Source organism: Lolium rigidum, chromosome 1 (genome assembly GCF_022539505.1).
Source record: "Lolium rigidum isolate FL_2022 chromosome 1, APGP_CSIRO_Lrig_0.1, whole genome shotgun sequence".
Lineage (NCBI taxonomy): Eukaryota > Viridiplantae > Streptophyta > Magnoliopsida > Poales > Poaceae > Lolium > Lolium rigidum.
This window is the reverse complement of record NC_061508.1, coordinates 80,024,436-80,046,456: the sequence shown is the minus strand read 5'-3', so window position 1 is coordinate 80,046,456 and position 22,021 is coordinate 80,024,436. Positions and strand designations below refer to the sequence as shown.

The following is a 22,021-nucleotide window of genomic DNA, read 5'->3' as shown; positions in this document are numbered from 1 at the left end:
GTTGGGGTGCCATCTGAAGATTGGACGTGGACCACTAGTCAATCAGGAAAACCACATTGGACTGCGGCCGGAGCGTGGTATCGAGTTTGCAGTGTAGCAATTTCTTATGCTTTATGAAATCGTGGATTGGATTGGGAGTTTGTTGAAGATTTTTCGATAAGGAACGTTTTATTAGTTATAAGTTTTAAGCCTTATATTTGGCCTCTGCATAATAAAGATGCACACAACCATACTAGTAAACATGTGTGAAAGCGTATTTCCGTCAAGGCTCAATCCTAAGATTACGCTGCAATCCATGTTGGAAAAAAATTCCTTCGCCATGTCCTTAAATCGTATAGACACATTCGCAAATAGGTCGAGTTTCTCCCACACGCTGAAGAGACAATTATGAATGGAGCAAAGTGGTATCACTTATGCAACTTGCTTTTGTTTTGGATAAAACTGAGGCGACTTGCTTACATGTCAGTCCGATATAAAACGATGGTAAAACACGGTAAAAAGTCCTGACAGAATCAGACTATTAGCAAGTATATATGCATAGAAATTCTGAGAAGGAACCTCATCGCGGCTGGACGGCAGTGATCGAGGCGTAGTTGATCGACTTGAGGGACAAGGATGGATCGCTGCTCTTCCGTGCGGATGATGGCCCTGTCATCGGGACGTTCCTCATCGGCCTAGACGGTGTAGGCAGGCTCATATTGTCACTGACGAGCATGTGCAGCACGCTGGACATGGTCGGCCGATCGTCGGGGTCATCTTGCACGCAGAGGAGGCCGACTTGAAAGCAACGCCATGCCTCGTCGTCCGAGCATGATAGCCCCAGCGCCCGATCCATTAACTCACCTGCCTTATCTTCAACCCACAGAGTCCACGCCTGCGGAAGTGAAGTTCAGTTTACGAGATGAAGCATTTTGACAGAAAAGTTCAGTGGACGTGTAAAAGTTCGTACGGCTTGGATGAGGGATTGCTGGTGTTCCTCAAGGTAGCCTATGCCGTTCCGCTGCCCGCTGAGGATCTCTAGCAGGAGGACACCGAAGCCGAACACGTCCGACTTCACCGAGAAGACGCCCTCCATCACGAACTCCGGGGCCATGTATCCACTGCGTTGAAATAGCAATTTCTGCTCAACTGACGAAGCGTATAGCATTGCCGGCAGTTGGCTGTGACCTAAAAGGCTAAAACACAAATACTTCAGTAGACAGTGTATGCTGCCAGCTGCTTACTAGGTTCCGACGACGCGTCCCGTGTTCACCGCGTTGCACTCCTCCTTGAAAATCCTAGCCAGGCCGAAGTCGGAGATCTTGGGGTTCATCTTGTTGTCGAGGAGCACGTTGCTGGCTTTGAGGTCCCTGTGAACGACCTTGAGCAGCGAGTCTTCATGGAGGTAGAGCAGCCCACGGGCAATGCCGAGGATGATGTTGTGCCGGGTATTCCAGTCCAGCTTGACACTCATGCTGGTGTCTACCGATTAAATACCACAAGTGATCAATAAACACAACAAGCATACTCTGGAAAATTTTAATTTAAGATACATTCTACTGCGCACGATTCTATAGAGTAATTAGAATTTTAGATTTGTTCTAAGTCAAACTTTTCTAGAGTAATGATGAAGTGTAAATTCTACTTCATACGCTCTAAGAGTAATTAGAATTCTAGATTTGTTCTAACTCAAACTTTTCTAAATTTCACCGTTCGTTCTAAAAGAAAAATATGGTAATGTATACAACATCAAATATATATTAGATATTTAGGACAAAAATATAATATGAGGTAAGTCAAACCAATTTAGTTGTTGACATATCTAAACTTACTCATCCTTAAATTAGTTTGACTTACCCAAATCTAGAACTTCAGTTCTTCTAGAATGGAGGGAGTACATTTTATTTGATACAAACATAAAGGAAAGAAAGAAAAAAAAGCATCATTCGTTTTAGTATATTGCACATACGAAATAGTTAATGTACTAATTAGTGAAAGGTTTTAAAATTTAGATCTGACCCTGGTGTCAAATGACTGATAAGGAATACCCAATTTACTTAATTTGGTTAAAACAAAGAATACCAAATTAGTAAAAAAAAAACTAATTCAAGCCTTCATCCCATAGGCGGAGCTACATGGGTACATGGGTGTACAGATGTACACCCATTATTTTGATAAAACGTTTATATACCCATCTGGATTGGTAGATGCAACAATTCGTAATTTGGTGAATTCCTCTCCTAGAACAACCAGTACACGCTCTCTCGCCAAATCTCAACTAGTAATCTGCTGGCCCAACCCGTAGAATGCCCATTTGGCTGCTCGGCTCCAATTCTTGATTCCTCAATCTTTCGGAAGTTCGGGATAGAGAGCTGCACACACGTCCAGCTAGGTCTCGCGGTCTTGCCGCAATTTCTGGAGAGCGATGAAGATGGAATACGCGGCCTGGCAGCGTCGCATGGACCTGAAGGGTGGAGCCGCGGAGGAGCGGCCATTTTCCGAAATTTGTGGCGGCTCGGCCACTCCGAGGGAGGCAAGCCGCGAGCAGGGCGTGGTGGCTGGACGCTGGGAGTTCATCAGTTCATTGTACAAACGACCCGCAGATGGTGCGGTCGAAATGGGGCGCATGCAAAATCGTGGCCGCTGCTGTCGTCTGGGGATCCGAGTCAGTTGTTGACTGCGCTGCATGCATGTGGCTGTATACTGTGTATTGGATGGATTGCTCATTATCTAGCCTTCCGTATTGCATGAAAGATTCGTTTCAGATGGGCCAGGGCGTGGGCCCCGCATCGCCTGGTACAGGACACAGACTGTTTGGCAGAGTCTCCGAACGACAGGACAGGTGGGAATCTTTTTCCTTGCTCGCGTTGGAATGCAAGTGCAGTTTCAAGTTTCAACCATACTGACAAGGATAACAACTCATCTTATTTATTTATATTCCTCAAATTTTAAATATTTTGTGATGACGATTTTTGTCTCCAGATAGAGTATAATATGTATTGTAACTGAATCCAATTTATAAAGTCCTTATGAGTTTTCGCACTAAGTTCGGCACAGTACTTATAAAGTTCTTCGAGGTTCTGATCAGTCCATGAGGTTAAAGGAAAAGTATTTTGTTTTAGTACTATGAAGTCCCAATCTTATGAAGCCCTGTGGGTTTTCAACGACCAACTCAACAAAGTCAAAATGTGTTTACAACGTGTGTATAAGGTTCGCTTCCTAAACAAAACAAATTCAACCTAGCTTATTTGTAAAACCTGTGTGCAAAATTCTGAAGAGGTCTACAAGTACAAAAATTTGTGTGCAAAAACAAGTTCACAGCAAGATCAATATTCCGGAGGTTCCAAACAATACAGCAAACAACATCAAGAAATAGAAGAGAAAGCAAAGAAAAATGGGGAACAAAAAGAAAAGAACGGGGAACTAAATCCTGCAGCAGCTCCACTTCGATCCCGCTTGAAGGAATTTTGATTATTTTTTTACCCAACAAAGTATTTTGATCAACTTCAAGGAATTGGATATCCAAGAATAGCTTCGAATACTAATAGCAACCCAAAAATTTAGATGAACCAAAAAAAGGGCAGATGCAACAAGCTCCGAAATAATAGCGTCTCCGGGCAGCCTCGGGTCGCCGTCGCCATCCCCATAAACGGTGCTCGATCCTAGCGTGGCTTAGCGGCTCTTGGGGAAGGAGCGGACAGTGCACGCGGCGGCCGAAGGTGGCCGCGACGTCATGGTATAGCGGCAGTGGGCTAGTACAGCGGTTGCTGGCGACGACAACCGACTTGAGCGACGACGGCCATTCTCGCATGCCAGGGGAGGACCAAGACTGGTGGCGCGGCTCATGGGGGAAGGAGTGGCTGGGTCCGTGGTGGCGAAAGGTGGCCGCGGGGTCGTGGTAGAGCGGCAGCCGGCGAACGGAGCGGCTGCCGGCGAGGACCGGGCTGGAGGAAGTCGTGGCGGGGCCATTGCTGGAAGCGAGCAGAGAGAGCGTAGTGAGACTGCGAGAGGGAGGGGGTCGCTAGTGGCGGCGTAGGCATTCGGGAAATGCGCGTGCATGCTTTATCAGCAAACTTTTCTGCTGAATGATCTAAATATATGCTCAGATGCACCAGACCTATCGTATGAAGTCCTTCGTACACCGACCATTCAGTGCTCTTGCCGATTCATATAGTACAGCACACATGTACGAACATTGGATTTTTCAGCTTCGCGGCATGGGCCGCATGGCCACCCGGGCATTGATTGGAATCCTATACCAGGTCCCGCTACCGCTCCGTGTAGTCGATGCAGGCTAGTACAACCGTCCAATCATCGATGGTCGCTCGCAGCAGTATGGATCGTTGGGTAGCGTCATCGTACCATCAGAGTAGAAAAAAATGTGAGTCTTCTTCCCAACAAGTGGAAGCAACCGCACGATTTTTTTATGCAGTCCGGTTTTGAAAAAATGTATAATTTCATACGGATGAAGCCCGGTGATTACATGGGTACGTGAGCACGCGGTGAGAGGCTGACACGTGTCTAACGGTGTTAGTTCTTCATGAGATGACATTTGTAATAAAAAATTGTGTCACCCCGATAAAAAAATCGCACCTCCCCTTTTTAACCGCTGCGCCTTATCCTCTTCGCATCTCTCTCCAAGCCCCACATTTCACGGAGTCTCTCCTAACCACTGTGGAAACATCGATCCAGCGGCGAAAAATTGAGGAGCACCGAGCCGGAGAGGTCGCCGTCGTCGCCGCGTCCGCATCGGGACGCTTCCTTCACGCGAGCACGCGGCCGCGGGGAGGCCGCCGCCGTCGCCGCGCACGCATCGGGACGCCGCCTCCACGCGAGCACGCTTCCGCGGGGGACGCCGCCGACCTTCCTCCGCACGAGACGCCGCCGACCGGCGCACCGGCTCGCGCTCGTCTCGTCGCCGGCCGCCACCTTGTCGCTTGGCGGGCGGGCGCCAAGAAAGGCCGGATGGGCTGCCTGGGGTGGATCAAGACGCGGACGTCGTCCCTCAGCGGCCGGCGGGGGAGCTCCTCGGCCCCGCCGACCACCACGACCACCACAACCGCCTCGGCCGTCAGCACGAGCCGCTCCGACGACTCCTCGGTCTACTAATTATTGCAATTTTTTATCCATCTTTCGTCCCTATGCGCCATAAAATGGACCAGCCTTCCGTGGTGTCACAGAATCATCATTGCATAATGCCAAGGACTACAATAATAATCTACTACTTCACATCTGACACACATGCGTAACTGGCAGAAAAGGTTTTAGAACCGTCAAAGGGCCGTGTAGTCACCGTGAGTAGATAGAGGGAATCCGACGGTTGTAGACAATATCCAACGGCAACAAAGGCATGCGTACCTACCCATCTCTAATTTCATATGGTCCTGATTTACAAATAGATGGATGCAATTTCGCCGGCGAACTGAATATTCGCTTGCAACGTGCTCATAAAATCGTACTGAATGCTCGAATATCAGTCTGGATAATAACCGTTGGTTTCAGTTGATGCACAAAAAATGACCAGAACACATCCCGGATAAAATGCCGGTCCGGATATTTTTATTGGGTGCTCGGAATTCGTTTTCAGAACCTCAATAGATGCGTGATAGATTGCGGGAGTGAACCCAAACATGAACTTAAGTGGGAGGCTCTCCAGCTTGCAGACGATCGGAGCGTTGCTCTCAAGGAGATGAATGTGAGGGTCGTCGGAGGGAAGTTGATGGCCAAGGTGGACAAGGTAAAGTCCAATGCTAGAGCCACAAACATCCGAATCATGATGGTGGACGAGTTTAGGTATACTGGTAGGCTAGGATTGATGTAGTCATAGATCACGAGATTACCACGTAAACAAAATTGTCTACCGCATTAGACTATGAAGCTCCAGGCAGTCCCTTGAGAAGTTCCCTCATGTGCGGCTCGTCCAAGTGCTACAGATGCATCACCTCCAAAGTATCCACACCTACGAAGTGGAAATGCCGCACGCCGAACTGCTAGGTCAGCACGTGCAACTAAGGCGTGAGAGGAGTGGCGGCTAGATCGAGTGGTTCAACCCTAATCAGCTCGCCCCACCCTCTCTTATATAGGCGTCCTGATGGGCTTAAACACTTGAGTCACGTTAGGACCCTAAGCATAGTCTAATGCTGATTGGATCAGGCTTCCAACCCCTTAAGTGTGTGACCCTATATGTTCACACGTGAATAGACATGACACGAGTACTTCTACTCGGGCAATAGTTGGTAACTGCCTCTAGTTGTTCATAACATGTTGTCCACATCACTGGTTTGACATCGCCATATCTATGGACTGCTAGGTCAGCACGTGCAACTAAGGCATGAGAGGAGTGGCGGCTAGGTGCAGTGGTTCAACCCTAATCAGCTCACCCCACCCTCTCTGATATAGGCATCCCTGATGGGGTTAAACACTTGAGTCCCATTAGGACCCTGAGCCTAGTCAAATGCGAATTCAATTTGGATTAGCCTTCCAACCCCTTAAGTGTGTGACCCTATATGTTCAACGCGAATAGACATGACATATGTACTTCTACTTGGACAATAGTTGTTAGCGGCCTCTAGTTGTTCATAACATGTGTCCACATCACTGGTTTGATATCTCCATGTCTATGGCATGCGTAACACACAGTTATAACCCAATCGATATGCTAGTCTAATATTCACATGTGTCCTCACATAAACTCGGACTAAGGACAACTTTAGAAAACCCTACAAGTAAACAGTTTCACAAACAATTTACATAATTTTCATTCAACACAAGTTTCATGGTGATATAATTTTCCTGCCATTTTCTGGATTTCTGTGTAGAACAAATTTCTCCAAATACGGGGACAACACGATAAAGAATACATGATCAATAATAACCCTCAACATAGAGATATTAACCCTCAATATAGTACCTTTACATCTAAAACATATAGGCGATTAGCAAATCTATATGGATTCGAGAACAAATGTCTTAGGCATGTGGTTCATAGATATTCCCCCTGAAACTACATTTTGACTAGCCATGCGGTCCTCGACAAACTAGCCATCGGTTTTGTTTAGGTGATAGATTGTGTTCATATATATTAAATTCATACTAGTCAAGGCCAGACTGAGATAAATCTGAATGCTTTCTTGATGTAAGTAATACCACACAGTTGAATCTAAAAAATCTCAAGAATTACGCACTTGCATCCTTCTCTATCTCGTCGAACCGTAATCTTGCCATGTGGTACTCAACCGACTAGCAAAAAATGGCCAGACTAATATAAATTAATGTACCTATGTTTTATCGATTTAACTCATGTGATAGATTGTGTTCGCATATAAATTAAATTTATACTAGTCATGGCCAGACTAATATAAATCTTGGTGGGGTTTTAATGTAAAAATCAACATTATACAACACAATACATTTCATGAGGTCCTTTGTTAGAATCTCTATATGGTACACAAACATAAATGCATTAGTAAATGATACTATTAGATTACCAGATGACTCACATGATGAAATCTTTAATATTTTAGCACCATACATGAGGGGTAGAGACTTAACTCTCACAAAAGTCCTTATGTTATCCTCTATGCATCGGTTTGTTTAGGCGATAGATTGTGTTTTGATACATTAAATTCATACTAGTCAAGGCCAGAATGAGATAAATATTAATGCTTTTTTAATGTAAGAAATAATACACAATCGAATCTGAAAAAATCTCCAGAATTACGCAGTTGTATCCTTCCCTATCTTGTGGAACCCTAATTTAGCCAGACTAATTTAGCCATGCGGCCCTCAACAAACCGGTGTCGTCTAAGGTGGTTGCGATATGGGTCGAGGGCACAACAATATGAAAATTTCATATCCGCTAAGCTCATGGACAAGAATAAGTACCCGAAGTGATACCCCATGGTCGTGAATCATATGATGGATAAACTGTGTGGTGTCCTCTCATGGCCACCGCAAAAAGTAGCATCAAGATCCTCGCCATCAAGAACAATGGAAAAGTAAAGACCAAGAATTGTAGAAAATCAGGTCGATTTTTAGCAAATCTTGTATACCAATGTCTATAGGGTATCTAAGAAAAACAATTGTCCCGAGCATGCAGTCCTTAGAAAATATCCCATATGATACATTCTTGTATCTCGTAGAGTCCTCTTTATCGTATGGTGGTTTATAGTCACCCGTTTCCAACAATTATTTGTGTTACCTAAATGAATAGTTTATGATCAATTAATCTAAGGTACGATGAGATACTATATATAAAGTTTAGTTTGAATTCTGAGGATACCCTAACGATGACTTACTCACATCTCTATTTTGATACACATGTATGTGACAAATTTCCTTAACCGATTAGATTGTTAATATGTACAATGGAAGAGAAGCTCTAGTTGATAGGTATTTCAACATGACAAATCATGTTGCAGGTCTTAGGGCCCAAACAAACAGTGTTGGGTAAAAAAAAAGTGATGTCACCATTTAGTTTTTTCTCATTGTTGATTACTACAACAACATCAATTTTTCGGCAAAGATTTATACCAAATTCTATAGCGTATCCATGAAAAAGGACAATTGTCCGGAGCATGTGGTCCTTTCAAAATCTCCCATATGGTACATTGTTGCATCTCGTAGAATCCTCTTTATCGTTGGGGTCGTTCATAGTAACCTGTTTCCGACAATTATGATCAAAGTCCCTAGGGCACGATGCTATATGCGGTGACCCAGCATACCACTGCATGGTGTAGTACCCAAGTCATTGACATAACACAAGTGAAACACTGTTTCACTCATATTACATTCCTCAGAGTGGTACAACAGAAACATATGCGAGTCCAAGGTATGTCTATAGAAGGATACACGAACTGTTTACAGAAGATCAACATAGCCTCCTACTTTACAGTGAGGTAAAACTTCAAATAAAGCTTCAGAACAACGACTCGTAGACTAACTTATTGCTACCTCTAGCTCTAAAGCTACTTGGCTTGATATAGAACTCTAGCTACTTAGGTGCTAGGATTAGGGAAAAGGTTTACTTCTATTACTAGTCTAAGTTGTAGAAAATCTTGTATATTTGTAGAAAATCGTGTATAACAATGTCTGGAGGGCATCTGAGAAAAAACAAATTTTCCGGAGTATGCAGTCCTTCGAAAATATCCCATATGGTACATTCTTTTATCTCGTATAGTCCTCTTTATAGTAGGGGTCGTTTATAGTCACTTGTTTTCAAAAATTATTTGTGTTTTTTGAATGAATAGTTTATGTTCAGTTACTCTAAGGTACGATGATGTGCTATATATATAGTTTTGATTGAGTTCCGAGGATACCCTAATGTTGACTCACTCACATCTCTATTTCATACACATGTATGTGACAAATTTCCTTAACTGTTTAGAATGTTAACTTGTCCACTGAAGAGAAGCTCTAGTTGATAGGTATTTCGACATGACAAATCATGTTGCAGGTCTTAGGGCCCAAACAAACAGTGTTGGGTCAAAAAAAAGATGATGTCAGCATGCGGTATTTTTCATTGTTGATTACTACAACAAAATCAAATATTGGGCAAAGATTGTATGCCAAAGTCTATAGGGCATCCATGAAAAAGGACAATTGTCCGGAGCATGCGGTCCTTTCAAAATCTCCCATATGATATATTGTTGCATCTCGTAGAGTTCTCTTTATCGTTGGGGTCCTTTCAAAATCTCTCATATGGTACATTGTTGCATCTCGTAGAGTCCTCTTTATCGTTGGGGTTGTTCATAGTAACTCGTTTCCGACAATTATTTATGCTCTTTGAATGAAAAAATTATGATCAAACTCCCTAGGGCACGATGATATATATTATATATAGTTTAGTTTGAGTTTCGAGTATACCCTAATGATGAATCACTCACATATTTATTTTGATACACATGCATTTGAGAGTGACATCTTAATTGAGAAATCTCCTTAACCCATTAGATTGTTAGTATGTCCACTAGAAGAGAAACTTTAGTGGATAGGTATTTCGACATGCCAAATCATGCTGCAGGTCTTATGGCCCAAACAAACAATTTAGCAGTTCAGGCGCGTACAAGGACAACCTCCGGGACTACCGTATGAAATAGAACACCGACAAGAAGCTAGACCAACGAGAGATACGATTCACCGGTGTCGTCTAAGGTGGTTGCGATATGGGTCGAGGGCACAACAATATGAAAATTTCATATCCGCTAAGCTCATGGACAAGAATAAGTACCCGAAGTGATACCCCATGGTCGTGAATCATATGATGGATAAACTGTGTGGTGTCCTCTCATGGCCACCGCAAAAAGTAGCATCAAGATCCTCGCCATCAAGAACAATGGAAAAGTAAAGACCAAGAATTTTAGAAAATCATGTAGATTTGTAGCAAATCTTGTATACCAATGTCTATAGGGTATCTAAGAAAAAAAGTTGTCCGGAGCATGCAGTCCTTAGAAAATATCACATATGATACATTCTTGTATCTCGTAGAGTCCTCTTTATCGTAGGGTGGTTTATAGTCACCCGTTTCCAACAATTATTTGTGTTACCTGAATGAATAGTTTATGATCAATTAATCTAAGGTACGATGTGATACTATATATAAAGTTTAGTTTGAGTTCCGAGGATACCCTAACGATGACTTACTCACATCTCTATTTTGATACACATGTATGTGACAAATTTCCTTAACCGTTTAGATTGTTAATATGTACAATGGAAGAGAAGTTCTAGTTGATAGGTATTTCAACATGACAAATCATGTTGCAGGTCTTAGGGCCCAAACAAACAGTGTTGGGTAAAAAAAAAGGTGATGTCACCATTTAGTTTTTTCTCATTGTTGATTACTACAACAACATCAATTTTTTGGCAAAGATTTATACCAAAGTCTATAGCGTATCCATGAAAAAGGACAATTCTCCGGAGCATGCGGTCCTTTCAAAATCTCCCATATGGTACATTGTTGCATCTCGTAGAATCCTCTTTATCGTTGGGGTCGTTCATAGTAACTTGTTTCCGACAATTATTTGTGCTCTTTGAATGAAAAATTTATGATCAAAGTCCCTAGGGCACGATGCTATATGCAGTGACCCAGCATACCACTGCATCGTGTAGTACCCAAGTCATTGACATAACACAAGTGGAACACCGTTTCACTCATATTACATCCCTCAGAGTGGTACAACAGAAACATATGCGAGTCCAAAGTATGTCTATAGAAGGATACACGAACCTGTTTACGGAAGATCGACATAGCCTCCTACTTTACGAGTGTGGTAAAACTTCAAATAAAGCTTCAGAAGAACGACTCGTAGACTAACTTATTGCTACCTCTAGCTCTAGAGCTACTTGGCTTGCTATAGAACTCTAGCTACTTAGGTGCTAGGATTAGGGAAAAGGTTCCCTTCTATTACTAGTCTAAGTTGTAAAAAATCTTGTATACCAATGTCTAGAGGGCATCTGAGAAAAAACAAATTTTTCGGAGTATGCAGTCCTTCCAAAATATCCCATATGGTACATTCATTTATCTCATATAGTCCTCTTTATAGTAGGGGTCGTTTATAGTCACTTGTTTTCAACAAATGTTTTTGAATGAATAGTTTATGTTCGGTTACTATAAGGTACGATGATATGCTATATATATAGTTTAGATTGAGTTCCGAGGATACCCTAATGTTGACTCACTCACATCTCTATTTCATACACATGTATGTGACAAATTTCCTTAACTGTTTAGAATGTTAACATGTCCACTGAAGAGAAGCTCTAGTTGATAGGTATTTCTACATGATGAATCATGTTGCAGGTCTTAGGGCCCAAACAAACAGTGTTGGGTCAAAAAAAAGATGATGTCAGCATGCGGTATTTTTCATTGTTGATTACTACAACAAAATCAAATATTGGGCAAAGATTGTATGCCAAAGTCTATAGGGCATCCATGAAAAAGGACAATTGTCCGGAGCATGCGGTCCTTTCAAAATCTCCCATATGATATATTGTTGCATCTCGTAGAGTTCTCTTTATCGTTGGGGTCCTTTCAAAATCTCTCATATGGTACATTGTTGCATCTCGTAGAGTCCTCTTTATCGTTGGGGTTGTTCATAGTAACTCGTTTCCGACAATTATTTATGCTCTTTGAATGAAAAACTTATGATCAAACTCCCTAGGGCACGATGATATATATTATATATAGTTTAGTTTGAGTTCCGAGTATACCCAAATGATGAATCACTCACATATTTATTTTGATACACATGCATTTGAGAGTGACATCTTAATTGAAAAATCTCCTTAACCTTTTAGATTGTTAGTATGTCCACTAGAAGAGAAACTTTAGTGGATAGGTATTTCGACATGCCAAATCATGTTGCAGGTCTTATGGCCCAAACAAACAATTTAGCAGTTCAGGCGCGTACAAGGACAACCTCCAGGACTACCGTATGAAATAGAACACCGACAAGAAGCTAGACCAACAGAGATACGATTCACCGGTGTCGTCTAAGGTGGTTGCGATATGGGTCGAGGGCACAACAATATGAAAATTTCATATCCGCTAAGCTCATGGACAAGAATAAGTACCCGAAGTGATACCCCATGGTCGTGAATCATATGATGGATAAACTGTGTGGTGTCCTCTCATGGCCACCGCAAAAAGTAGCATCAAGATCCTCGCCATCAAGAACAATGGAAAAGTAAAGACCAAGAATTTTAGAAAATCATGTAGATTTGTAGCAAATCTTGTATACCAATGTCTATAGGGTATCTAAGAAAAAAAGTTGTCCGGAGCATGCAGTCCTTAGAAAATATCACATATGATACATTCTTGTATCTCGTAGAGTCCTCTTTATCGTAGGGTGGTTTATAGTCACCCGTTTCCAACAATTATTTGTGTTACCTGAATGAATAGTTTATGATCAATTAATCTAAGGTACGATGTGATACTATATATAAAGTTTAGTTTGAGTTCCGAGGATACCCTAACGATGACTTACTCACATCTCTATTTTGATACACATGTATGTGACAAATTTCCTTAACCGTTTAGATTGTTAATATGTACAATGGAAGAGAAGTTCTAGTTGATAGGTATTTCAACATGACAAATCATGTTGCAGGTCTAGGTCTTAGGGCCCAAACAAACAGTGTTGGGTAAAAAAAAAGGTGATGTCACCATTTAGTTTTTTCTCATTGTTGATTACTACAACAACATCAATTTTTTGGCAAAGATTTATACCAAAGTCTATAGCGTATCCATGAAAAAGGACAATTGTCCGGAGCATGCGGTCCTTTCAAAATCTCCCATATGGTACATTGTTGCATCTCGTAGAATCCTCTTTATCGTTGGGGTCGTTCATAGTAACTTGTTTCCGACAATTATTTGTGCTCTTTGAATAAAAAATTTATGATCAAAGTCCCTAGGGCACGATGCTATATGCGGTGACCCAGCATACTGCATGGTGTAGTACCCAAGTCATTGACATAACACAAGTGAAACACCGTTTCACTCATATTACATCCCTCAGAGTGGTACAACAGAAACATATTCGAGTCCAAGGTATGTCTATAGAAGGATACACGAACTGTTTACAGAAGATCGACATAGCCTCCTACTTTACAGTGTGGTAAAACTTCAAATAAAGCTTCAGAAGAACGACTCGTAGACTAACTTATTGCTACCTCTAGCTCTAGAGCTACTTGGCTTGCTATAGAACTCTAGCTACTTAGGTGCTAGGATTAGGGAAAAGGTTCCCTTCTATTACTAGTCTAAGTTGTAGAAAATCTTGTATACCAATGTCTAGAGGGCATCTGAGAAAAAACAAATTTTTCGGAGTATGCAGTCCTTCCAAAATATCCCATATGGTACATTCATTTATCTCATATAGTCCTCTTTATAGTAGGGGTCGTTTATAGTCACTTGTTTTCAACAAATGTTTTTGAATGAATAGTTTATGTTCAGTTACTATAAGGTACGATGATATGCTATATATATAGTTTAGATTGAGTTCCGAGGATACCCTAATGTTGACTCACTCACATCTCTATTTCATACACATGTATGTGACAAATTTCCTTAACTGTTTAGAATGTTAACATGTCCACTGAAGAGAAGCTCTAGTTGATAGGTATTTCTACATGATGAATCATGTTGCAGGTCTTAGGGCCCAAACAAACAGTGTTGGGTCAAAAAAAAATATGATGTCAGCATGCGGTATTTTTTACTGTTGATTACTACAACAAAATCAAATATTGGGGAAAGATTGTATGCCAAAGTCTATAGGGCATCCATGAAAAAGGACAATTGTCCGGAGCATGCGGTCCTTTCAAAATCTCCCATATGATACATTGTTGCATCTCGTAGAGTTCTCTTTATCGTTGGGGTCATTCATAGTAACTCGTTTTCGACAATTATTTCTACTTTTTGAATGAATAATTTATGATCAATGTCCCTAGGGCATGATGATACAAATACTATATATAGTTTAGTTTGAGTTCCGAGGATACCATAATGATGACTCATTCACATATATATTTTGATACTCATGCATGTTGAGGGTGAGTCTTAATTGACAAATCTCCTTCACCTTTTTAGATTGTTAATATGTTCACTAGAAAAAAAGCTTTAGTTTGTTAGGTATATCTACATGCCGAATAATGTTGCAGGTCTTAAGGCCCAAACAAATAGTTTAGGAGTTTGGGCGTCTACAAGGACAACCTCTAGGACTACCGTATGGAATAGAACACCGACACGAAGGTAGAACAACGGAAATATGATTCACTTATTCTTGTCTGAGGTGGTTGCGATCTGGGTCGAGGGCACAACAGTGTGACCGTGTCATATCCGCTAAGCTCATGGACAAGAATAAGTACCCGAAGCGATACCCCATTGTCATAAATCATATGATGCATCACATGTGTGGTGTCCTCAGTCCTCTCATGAACTATGTTGTCCCTCAGTCATCTCCGACATTGGTTTGCTTGATTCGAGCATCATTTCATATGAAAAACATTACTAACTCCGCTCTTTACAAGGCCAGTTTTTTTTTCGAGTCAAACTTCAATTACTAATTAGCTCAATCAAATATGAGTTGCATGTCACTCAAAACTATATCATCGGATGCACAATTCAATGAACTTTCCAATGGTATATTTTTGAATGACCTATAAGTTATATTTGGTTGACTAAATCAGTAGTCAAAATTTGACACGAACATGATGCGGCCTTACATTCATGGATGGATGGAGTATCTACTAATACCCATATCGATTAGAACAGTATTTCATTTCATTTGACTATTCATACATTTACATCAACACAACGTCCACTGAAGCCTGGAGTCGCCAAGCTCCAAATATTCCATATTTTGAAATACCTTTTCCGTTGACTACTTGAATTTACGGAGTATAATAATATCATGAAATATTATGCAGCCCAATAAGTATTCATTGGTTGTCTTCACGTCGTAAGTAATTTTACAGTACAAAACTTGTTTCTCAAAAGTGCTTCACAATTATTCCATAACGGACCATTTTCATAACTTGTAAAGTACTTATGAATTGTCTCCCTGCGCTACTAAGTAAACACTTACAATATTGTTTTACAGGTGATTCCAAAGTATTTCATAACGGACCATTCTCCATCGTATAGAGTCCTTCTAAATTGGTGAGAAATACATTATAAAGCACCCGGGATTATACTGTAAAGTTCACACAGTGTGTTTGTAAAGTACTTCAAATTTATTGAGTTCGTACACTGAGCCGGTGACATCTACGTTATAAAGTCTTTGCATCGATACTGTAAAGTGATGCAATATATTTGCAAAATTATTTAAAAGCTCTCGAAGGCCTTCAAATTGGTTCAACAAATTCTATAGAGAAATCGCCACATCAAATGGCATTGAGAAAGACAAATTGGTTCATCAACCGGATAGAACACAAAATATAAATCTAAATGCATCGAGTTTTATCATCAGCTTTTATCATCTGTAGATCTTTGCAAGTATTACCAAGTAATAATACAGGTGTAATGAGCAAAAAAATATCCTCCGACTTGTAACAGCAAAGACTTGTAACAGCAACGACACATCTCTTTGGAGCAAAATATATTTATAAACTACACTCTAATGGTGAGTTACATATAACAGCACAGATATATGTGTAATGAGCACACCTAATGGAAGAACTTAATATGTAGGCTAATCATCCACCACTCATATCCTAATTACTAAACAACAATCCATCACACAACAATCTGAAGCACTAACTAATTAGACCCGCAACAACAAAGTGCTAACCTGTTTAGAAAGTTCTACAACTGGAAGTGGCAAAGCTGTGCATTCAATAGTTTAAATTTCTACTACTGAAATCCTCCAGCAGCCAGAAAATATGTGAGGATGATGATGGTAGCCACCATGTAAAGCCGAGATGAAGACCGGAGGCTGTGAAAAAAATGTGGGCCCAGATCGAAAAATAAAGGAAAACGTATAACCCAGATCCCTGGGACCTCCAGTGGCCGCCGCCCAAGATGAAGTTCCAGCACAATCCGTCCAAAACTGAGAATGGATTTTCCGGTCCCGTCGGTGGCTAATGGCTTCCAATGCAGTTTTCCTTGGAAGGGCCTAAAAATATAATACATATATTAATAATGATCAACGGTGTAATAGTAAATAATTCCATTTTCCAACTAGGACAAAGACACCTATGAAAATAAGGTGATTGTCATAGCCGAAGAAAAGTCAGGCTGAATAAATTAGGAAAACTAAACCAGCATGCTAATAACCAAGATATTAATTGTTTGCAACTAGATTTATTAACCCGAGATCTCACAAAATTACATATTTCAAAATTTATTTAAAAAAACTATGCCACAAAGAGCAGACAATGTTGACAAAATTACATGGACTATGAAAATCTTTTTGGAAAAATGAACTAGGAGCAGAGCGATTGGTACCCAAAGAAGTACTGCCATGCAAATTTTGTGCTCGCACAAAAACCACAGTGACCAGGAGGAGATGCATCAAGCCGAAAATCCTAGGTACGAAGATGTGCAAATCTATTGGGCCTGGACGGAATCAAAAAGAGCCTCAGGTTAGTGCCAAGGTGGAGACAACAACGCTCCCAGATCAAGAGAATGGAGTCGAGGAGGTAAACAAAGATGAATTGTGGCTCCGACTCCGTGATGGATGTGGCTGCCTGCCCATGTGGCACGCTGGCCACGGGGACCTCCTTGTCTCAGCCCCTGCCACGGCCGTCCGGAATACGCCATGGCGACATCTGAATGATAAAAGACGACATCGATGTGAATTTATCAGAGAGAACTTCACTGAACCTGAATAATGCAATAGACATATAGCAATAAATGAAAACCTCAGAACCAAAACATTTCACAGAACAATAGAAATAAGAAAGCCAGCATGAAAACTGCCAAAGATGGGAGAACTTTACATTCATTTAGATTCAGATTGACCATAACCTGCTATTTGCTACCAAAATCAACAAATAAAACAGAAAGAGCTATGTGCTTGACTATCATAAACTTCTGCTGGGACATAGATACAGGCTATTTGGAAGCCTTATATGGGGGATAGACACAGGCTATGTTTTTTTTACATGGAACATGGGATTCCATTAAAGGCTATGTTGACTGACTATCTCGCCATAAACAACTTCATAACTAAATTCGGTAAATAGTAAATCTAACACTGTGTGGGATACATTAAAATAACTTCGCAGTAAATTGGAACACACAGCTAATGAAGACATCATTATATAAGACAACGTTCTTCAACAAAACTACTCTCTAATCACAAAGGTTCCAAATGGCACCACATACAACACCACAAGCCGCCCCTGAGCCGATCATTTACTGCCTAAACCTGCAGCTAGATTTCACACTGACTTGCTTTGAAAATGGTTGCCAACAAGCGCGTCTGCAATTGACTGGACAATATTCCGAACAAATCGGTTTTGCGTATGATTTTACGGGTACTGATGTATTGATTTTTAAAGTTCCGGCGTCGTCTCTGCTTGTTTAGAACACTAAAGAACATAATTAATTTATGAAACAAACATGATTAAGCCGGACGCATTTGCAACTGGCAGTAAAAGATCCCGAACAAAAATCTTTACGGGTACTGATCTACAAGATTCACTGTTAGCTATTGTAAAAATGGTGTGCATTTATTTATAAAGTTTGGAAAAGTTTTCCGAATTCCAATTTGTAGTAATTTGTCATATGGATTATCATACAGAACAATCTACAACAAAATAAATGAACTCAAAGAACTGGAGAAGAGCTTAGAATACTGCAGCAACCCAAATTATCGAGATCGAACAAAAAAAGCAGAGAGAACAAATTGAAGGAAATGGGGAACGCAAAGCTGGGTGCTGTGATAAAAATGGCACCTCCAGGTAAAATAAAGGAAACGCAGAGTGCAGACCAAAGAAACAGATCGCGGGTAAGCCTCGGGTCGCCGTCGCCTATCCCCATACTTGGCGCAACAGCCAAGCGAGCCCGACTCCGGTACTGAAGAGCGAAGCTGTGAAGCTCCCTTGGACGCCGGAAGAGCACGCGGCATGGCGACTGGCGAGGCCCGGCCACTGTATTCCATGCATTTGGAGAAAATTCCTATAATTTTAGATTCACGGAAGAATATAATCGACCAGGAGAAAAACAGGGGGATGGGATCTCACCTAAGTAGCAGATCGGTAAATCTTTTGTGGCCGCCATGGAGAAGCAATCTCAGATCTTCCCCGGATCGGGCCGACGCACGGACGAGCAGAGGCAGAGTAGGCGAGGACAAGGAGGACGATGGATTCCAAATCGAACTGAAGATGCTCTGACCTTGGGCGGTCCCTCCACGCCCGTATACGTACAGGTTCCGTGTATCGCGGGGGTATTGCTCGCAGGCGCTCTCGTATAGGCAGAAAACGTCGGTCAACGACTCATTCAAGTGGGCCCAGCGCGCGAATCTCACAGCCATGCCGAACGCACAGGATTTCAGCAGCGCCCCATTTCTCCCGCACCAGCGCATTTTCCATTGTACAAACAACATTTTTCATGATGATATTACAATTCTGAGCTTGTGGATTTTTTTATGGTCTATAGTCTGTACACCCTGTTAGAATATGTATTAGGGCCGGGCCTTTTTATTTCATGTTTGACTCCAATACGTTTGTGTGTTGGAGTCTCATCGTTGCATTAAACCTGGCCGATTGTGGCATATAATCAACACGTAACACGCAGGAGACGACCCCCTGACGTTTACCCTAAAATTACCGACACACCCAAAGTTTAAATCCTAGCTCCACCCATGCTTCATCCCTCTCCGACATCTTTCGCATCTTTGCCAGTTGGACCTCTGGGCAAGAATTTATATGGTTCGTCCCTCTATCCTTTAAGCCAATATTGATTCTTACATCCACACCTCCCATGCTACTTCACCGGATACAAGCATGGCTATCCATCCATACTCCATGAACCAATGTGTGCTTGTTAACTTCCACACACACAATAAGCCTCATGGGCAACCTCTCTAGCTTGCTTAGCGGCTTCATCTCAACTAAAATGAAGAAACTTGAACGTCCACCTTCAAGTAGCAATGCCTTCAGCAAGGACGATACAATTAATGAAGGCATCACCTTGAACTTTCACCATGTAAATCGTGACTCGTTACACAAAGAGCATGCTGCCCCCCCCCCCCCCAACCCGCAACAATCCGCCCCCTTAAACAATTCTCCCAATTTCTAATCGTGGTATATATCAGTTGTCAGCAATTAGGCAAAGAAATAGACACGTAACTCCCGCTAGGGCATGTCCAGCAGCCGCTGGAGGGGCTGAGAATTCCGGTTACCAGCCGCGGTATTTCACCCGGTAACCAAATCCCTGCGTCGGAGTCACAGGTGTTGCCGAACGTCGGTCAGCGTGACGGCGGCTGCGACGCGTCACTACCTGTATGCCGTTCATCTGCCGCCTGCGGGGCACCTCATACTACTCGAGGTACATCGTATATTACTAGTTAGTATTTTGTAGGTCCGTCATAAATTCCAAGGTCTTGTCTCGAAAAGTGAATTTGCACAAGGTAAAAGTTTCATGAAGGTCAAATCTATCGTTTTCCAAATAAAAAGCTCCGTTACACAACTTCTTCATAGTACAAGATAGTATACCTTAAGAATAAACTGCTGCAAAATTATTTCACCTTTGATAATATTTTCAACTGGTTCCATAAGTATGGCAAACCTATAGCCACAATATGTAGAATTTAACTTTTTTTTTCAAATGCATATCATGTGTTATCGTAATTCGATCTATAGATTGAACTTTTATTGACTACTCGTGAGATATATTGGTGACATTTGCTTCACAATTTTTTCTTCAACCCCTAGCTCGAAATATATTTGTTGACATGTATTATGCAGAGTAGAAATAGACCGTATGGAGAACCAACATGCAGCCCAGCTCACCAGAAATCAAACCCCATATTTGACACTTTGATGTCTCATAAAGACAAGATATTTTTCAGTGGGAGGGTGACGTTCCCGTTGATAGCGTGGCGTCTGTGGTGACTTCGTCAATCTAATACCCGCGGATCAGCTTCTTGGACTAAGTCTCTCGGAAGTGGTCGATCATATAAAAATGATGTCGTGTTGTGTTTATAGAGGTGGGTGTATTTGTGTTAGTACCGTGTTTGGTGAGAAAAAACTAAAAAGTAGAAGAACGTGACAATTAAAACAGAACGTGACAATTAAAACTAATACTGTATTTTGAGAGATGGACGTGAAAGCGGAACACACCGAAAAGGAAGGCGTCGAGGCTGCGGTTGGGGAGGTACTCGTACACAAGCAGCTTCTCGTCGCCCTCGGCGCACCAGCCCAGCAGCCGCACCAGGTTGCGGTGCTGAAGCTTGGCGATCAGCTCCACCTCGTTTCTGAACTCCGCCGCGCCCTGCCGCGACCGCTCTGACAGCCGCTTCACCGCGATCTCTGCGCCGCCGGCCAGCACGCCCTTCGGTCCGATAGTTCAGAACTTCAGATCAGCAGAGTGATGACAGGAAACAGAATATATCTTTGCACAAATGTGAACTAGACTAGTGTATAACGAGTAGTGCAGGATTCATCAGAGCAAAAGCGATTCACGTTACTGAACTAATAATCAGCTGTACATATTTCTTACTCTGTAGACAGGGCCGAAGCCACCCTCGCCGAGCTTGTTGGCGGTGGAGAAGTTGCTGGTGGCGACGTGGATGGAGGCGAGGTCCATGAGCGGCAGTTCCGAGCTCGACATCCGCTGCAGGCTTTGGGCCTCAGTTCTTCTGACGGCTGAAGCGAGCAAGCATTGTGTTAACAAGCTTAAACGCCAGTAACAAGCGGGAGTACGAGGGAAAGACAATATCGCTGTGCTGGACAGCTCACGTACCGTTGCGCTTCCGCCATCGCCAGCAGTAGATGCAGTAGAAGAGTGTGCAGAAGATGACCACCACCATCACGGATACCATGATCTTCATCGCGTTCGGGCTTGATGAGCCATGCTCCTGATCTGCACATAACAGTGGATGGAGCAATCTGTTCCTATTGGTCGTTCCTCAGCTAGCAGTATAGCACGTGCGCACGTTGATTCTAGAGATGAACACAGAGTGTTTGTCAGCTCACCTGCTCGGTCGCCGGCCGGTGCCGAGGTTGACGTGCCCAAGAGCCGGCGGTGGATCATGGGCGGTTGCGTGGCTGCATACTACCCTGGCGCGACGGGACGGCCTAGCTCCCTGTTTGCCGGTGATTGCCTGAATAGTGATGGGCTGAAATGAAATGATGAAATAGGAGGTCAACGAAGTGGGTATGTGGAGGAGAGGAAGGAAGAACTACTGCAAAGCCCACAGGCTACAAGTAGTATAGTTGCCGAATATAACAAAAACGAAACGATTAATAAAGGATAAGAACTTGATTATCGTCCTCTTTATCGAAAAAGAAAAGAAATTGATTATCTGCGCCATAGTTGTGTCGACAATAACATGCCAATTTACTCTTTCTCTTTGTGAGCCATTGTCCGCCGCCCCTT

General features: G+C 42.2%; 1 protein-coding gene across 1 annotated transcript; it reads right to left on the bottom strand.

Moving 5' to 3' along the window:
• Positions 1-559: 559 nt before the first annotated feature.
• LOC124648112 (G-type lectin S-receptor-like serine/threonine-protein kinase At4g03230) lies at positions 560-21,676 on the bottom strand. The gene is made up of 7 exons (XM_047187932.1): positions 21,619-21,676; positions 21,386-21,505; positions 21,143-21,288; positions 20,764-20,974; positions 1,224-1,461; positions 950-1,100; positions 560-874 (listed from the first exon to the last, which is right to left on the bottom strand). Exons 1-7 carry the CDS (start codon positions 21,674-21,676, stop codon positions 560-562), a joined length of 1,239 nt encoding a protein of 412 aa, XP_047043888.1.
• Positions 21,677-22,021: the final 345 nt, after the last annotated feature.

What these genes read in the sequence shown, in the direction of transcription:
- LOC124648112 (XM_047187932.1), bottom strand. Translation starts at nt 21,676, where the DNA reads ATGATCCACCGCCGGCTCTTGGGCACGTCAACCTCGGCACCGGCCGGC. An exon ending in GCTTCGGCCCTGTCTACAGA is followed by an intron (nt 20,975 to 21,142) that starts GTAAGAAATATG and finishes ATCGGACCGAAG; the next exon opens with GGCGTGCTGGCCGGCGGCGC. An exon ending in CCTCGACGCCTTCCTTTTCG is followed by an intron (nt 1,462 to 20,763) that starts GTGTGTTCCGCT and finishes TTTAATCGGTAG; the next exon opens with ACACCAGCATGAGTGTCAAG.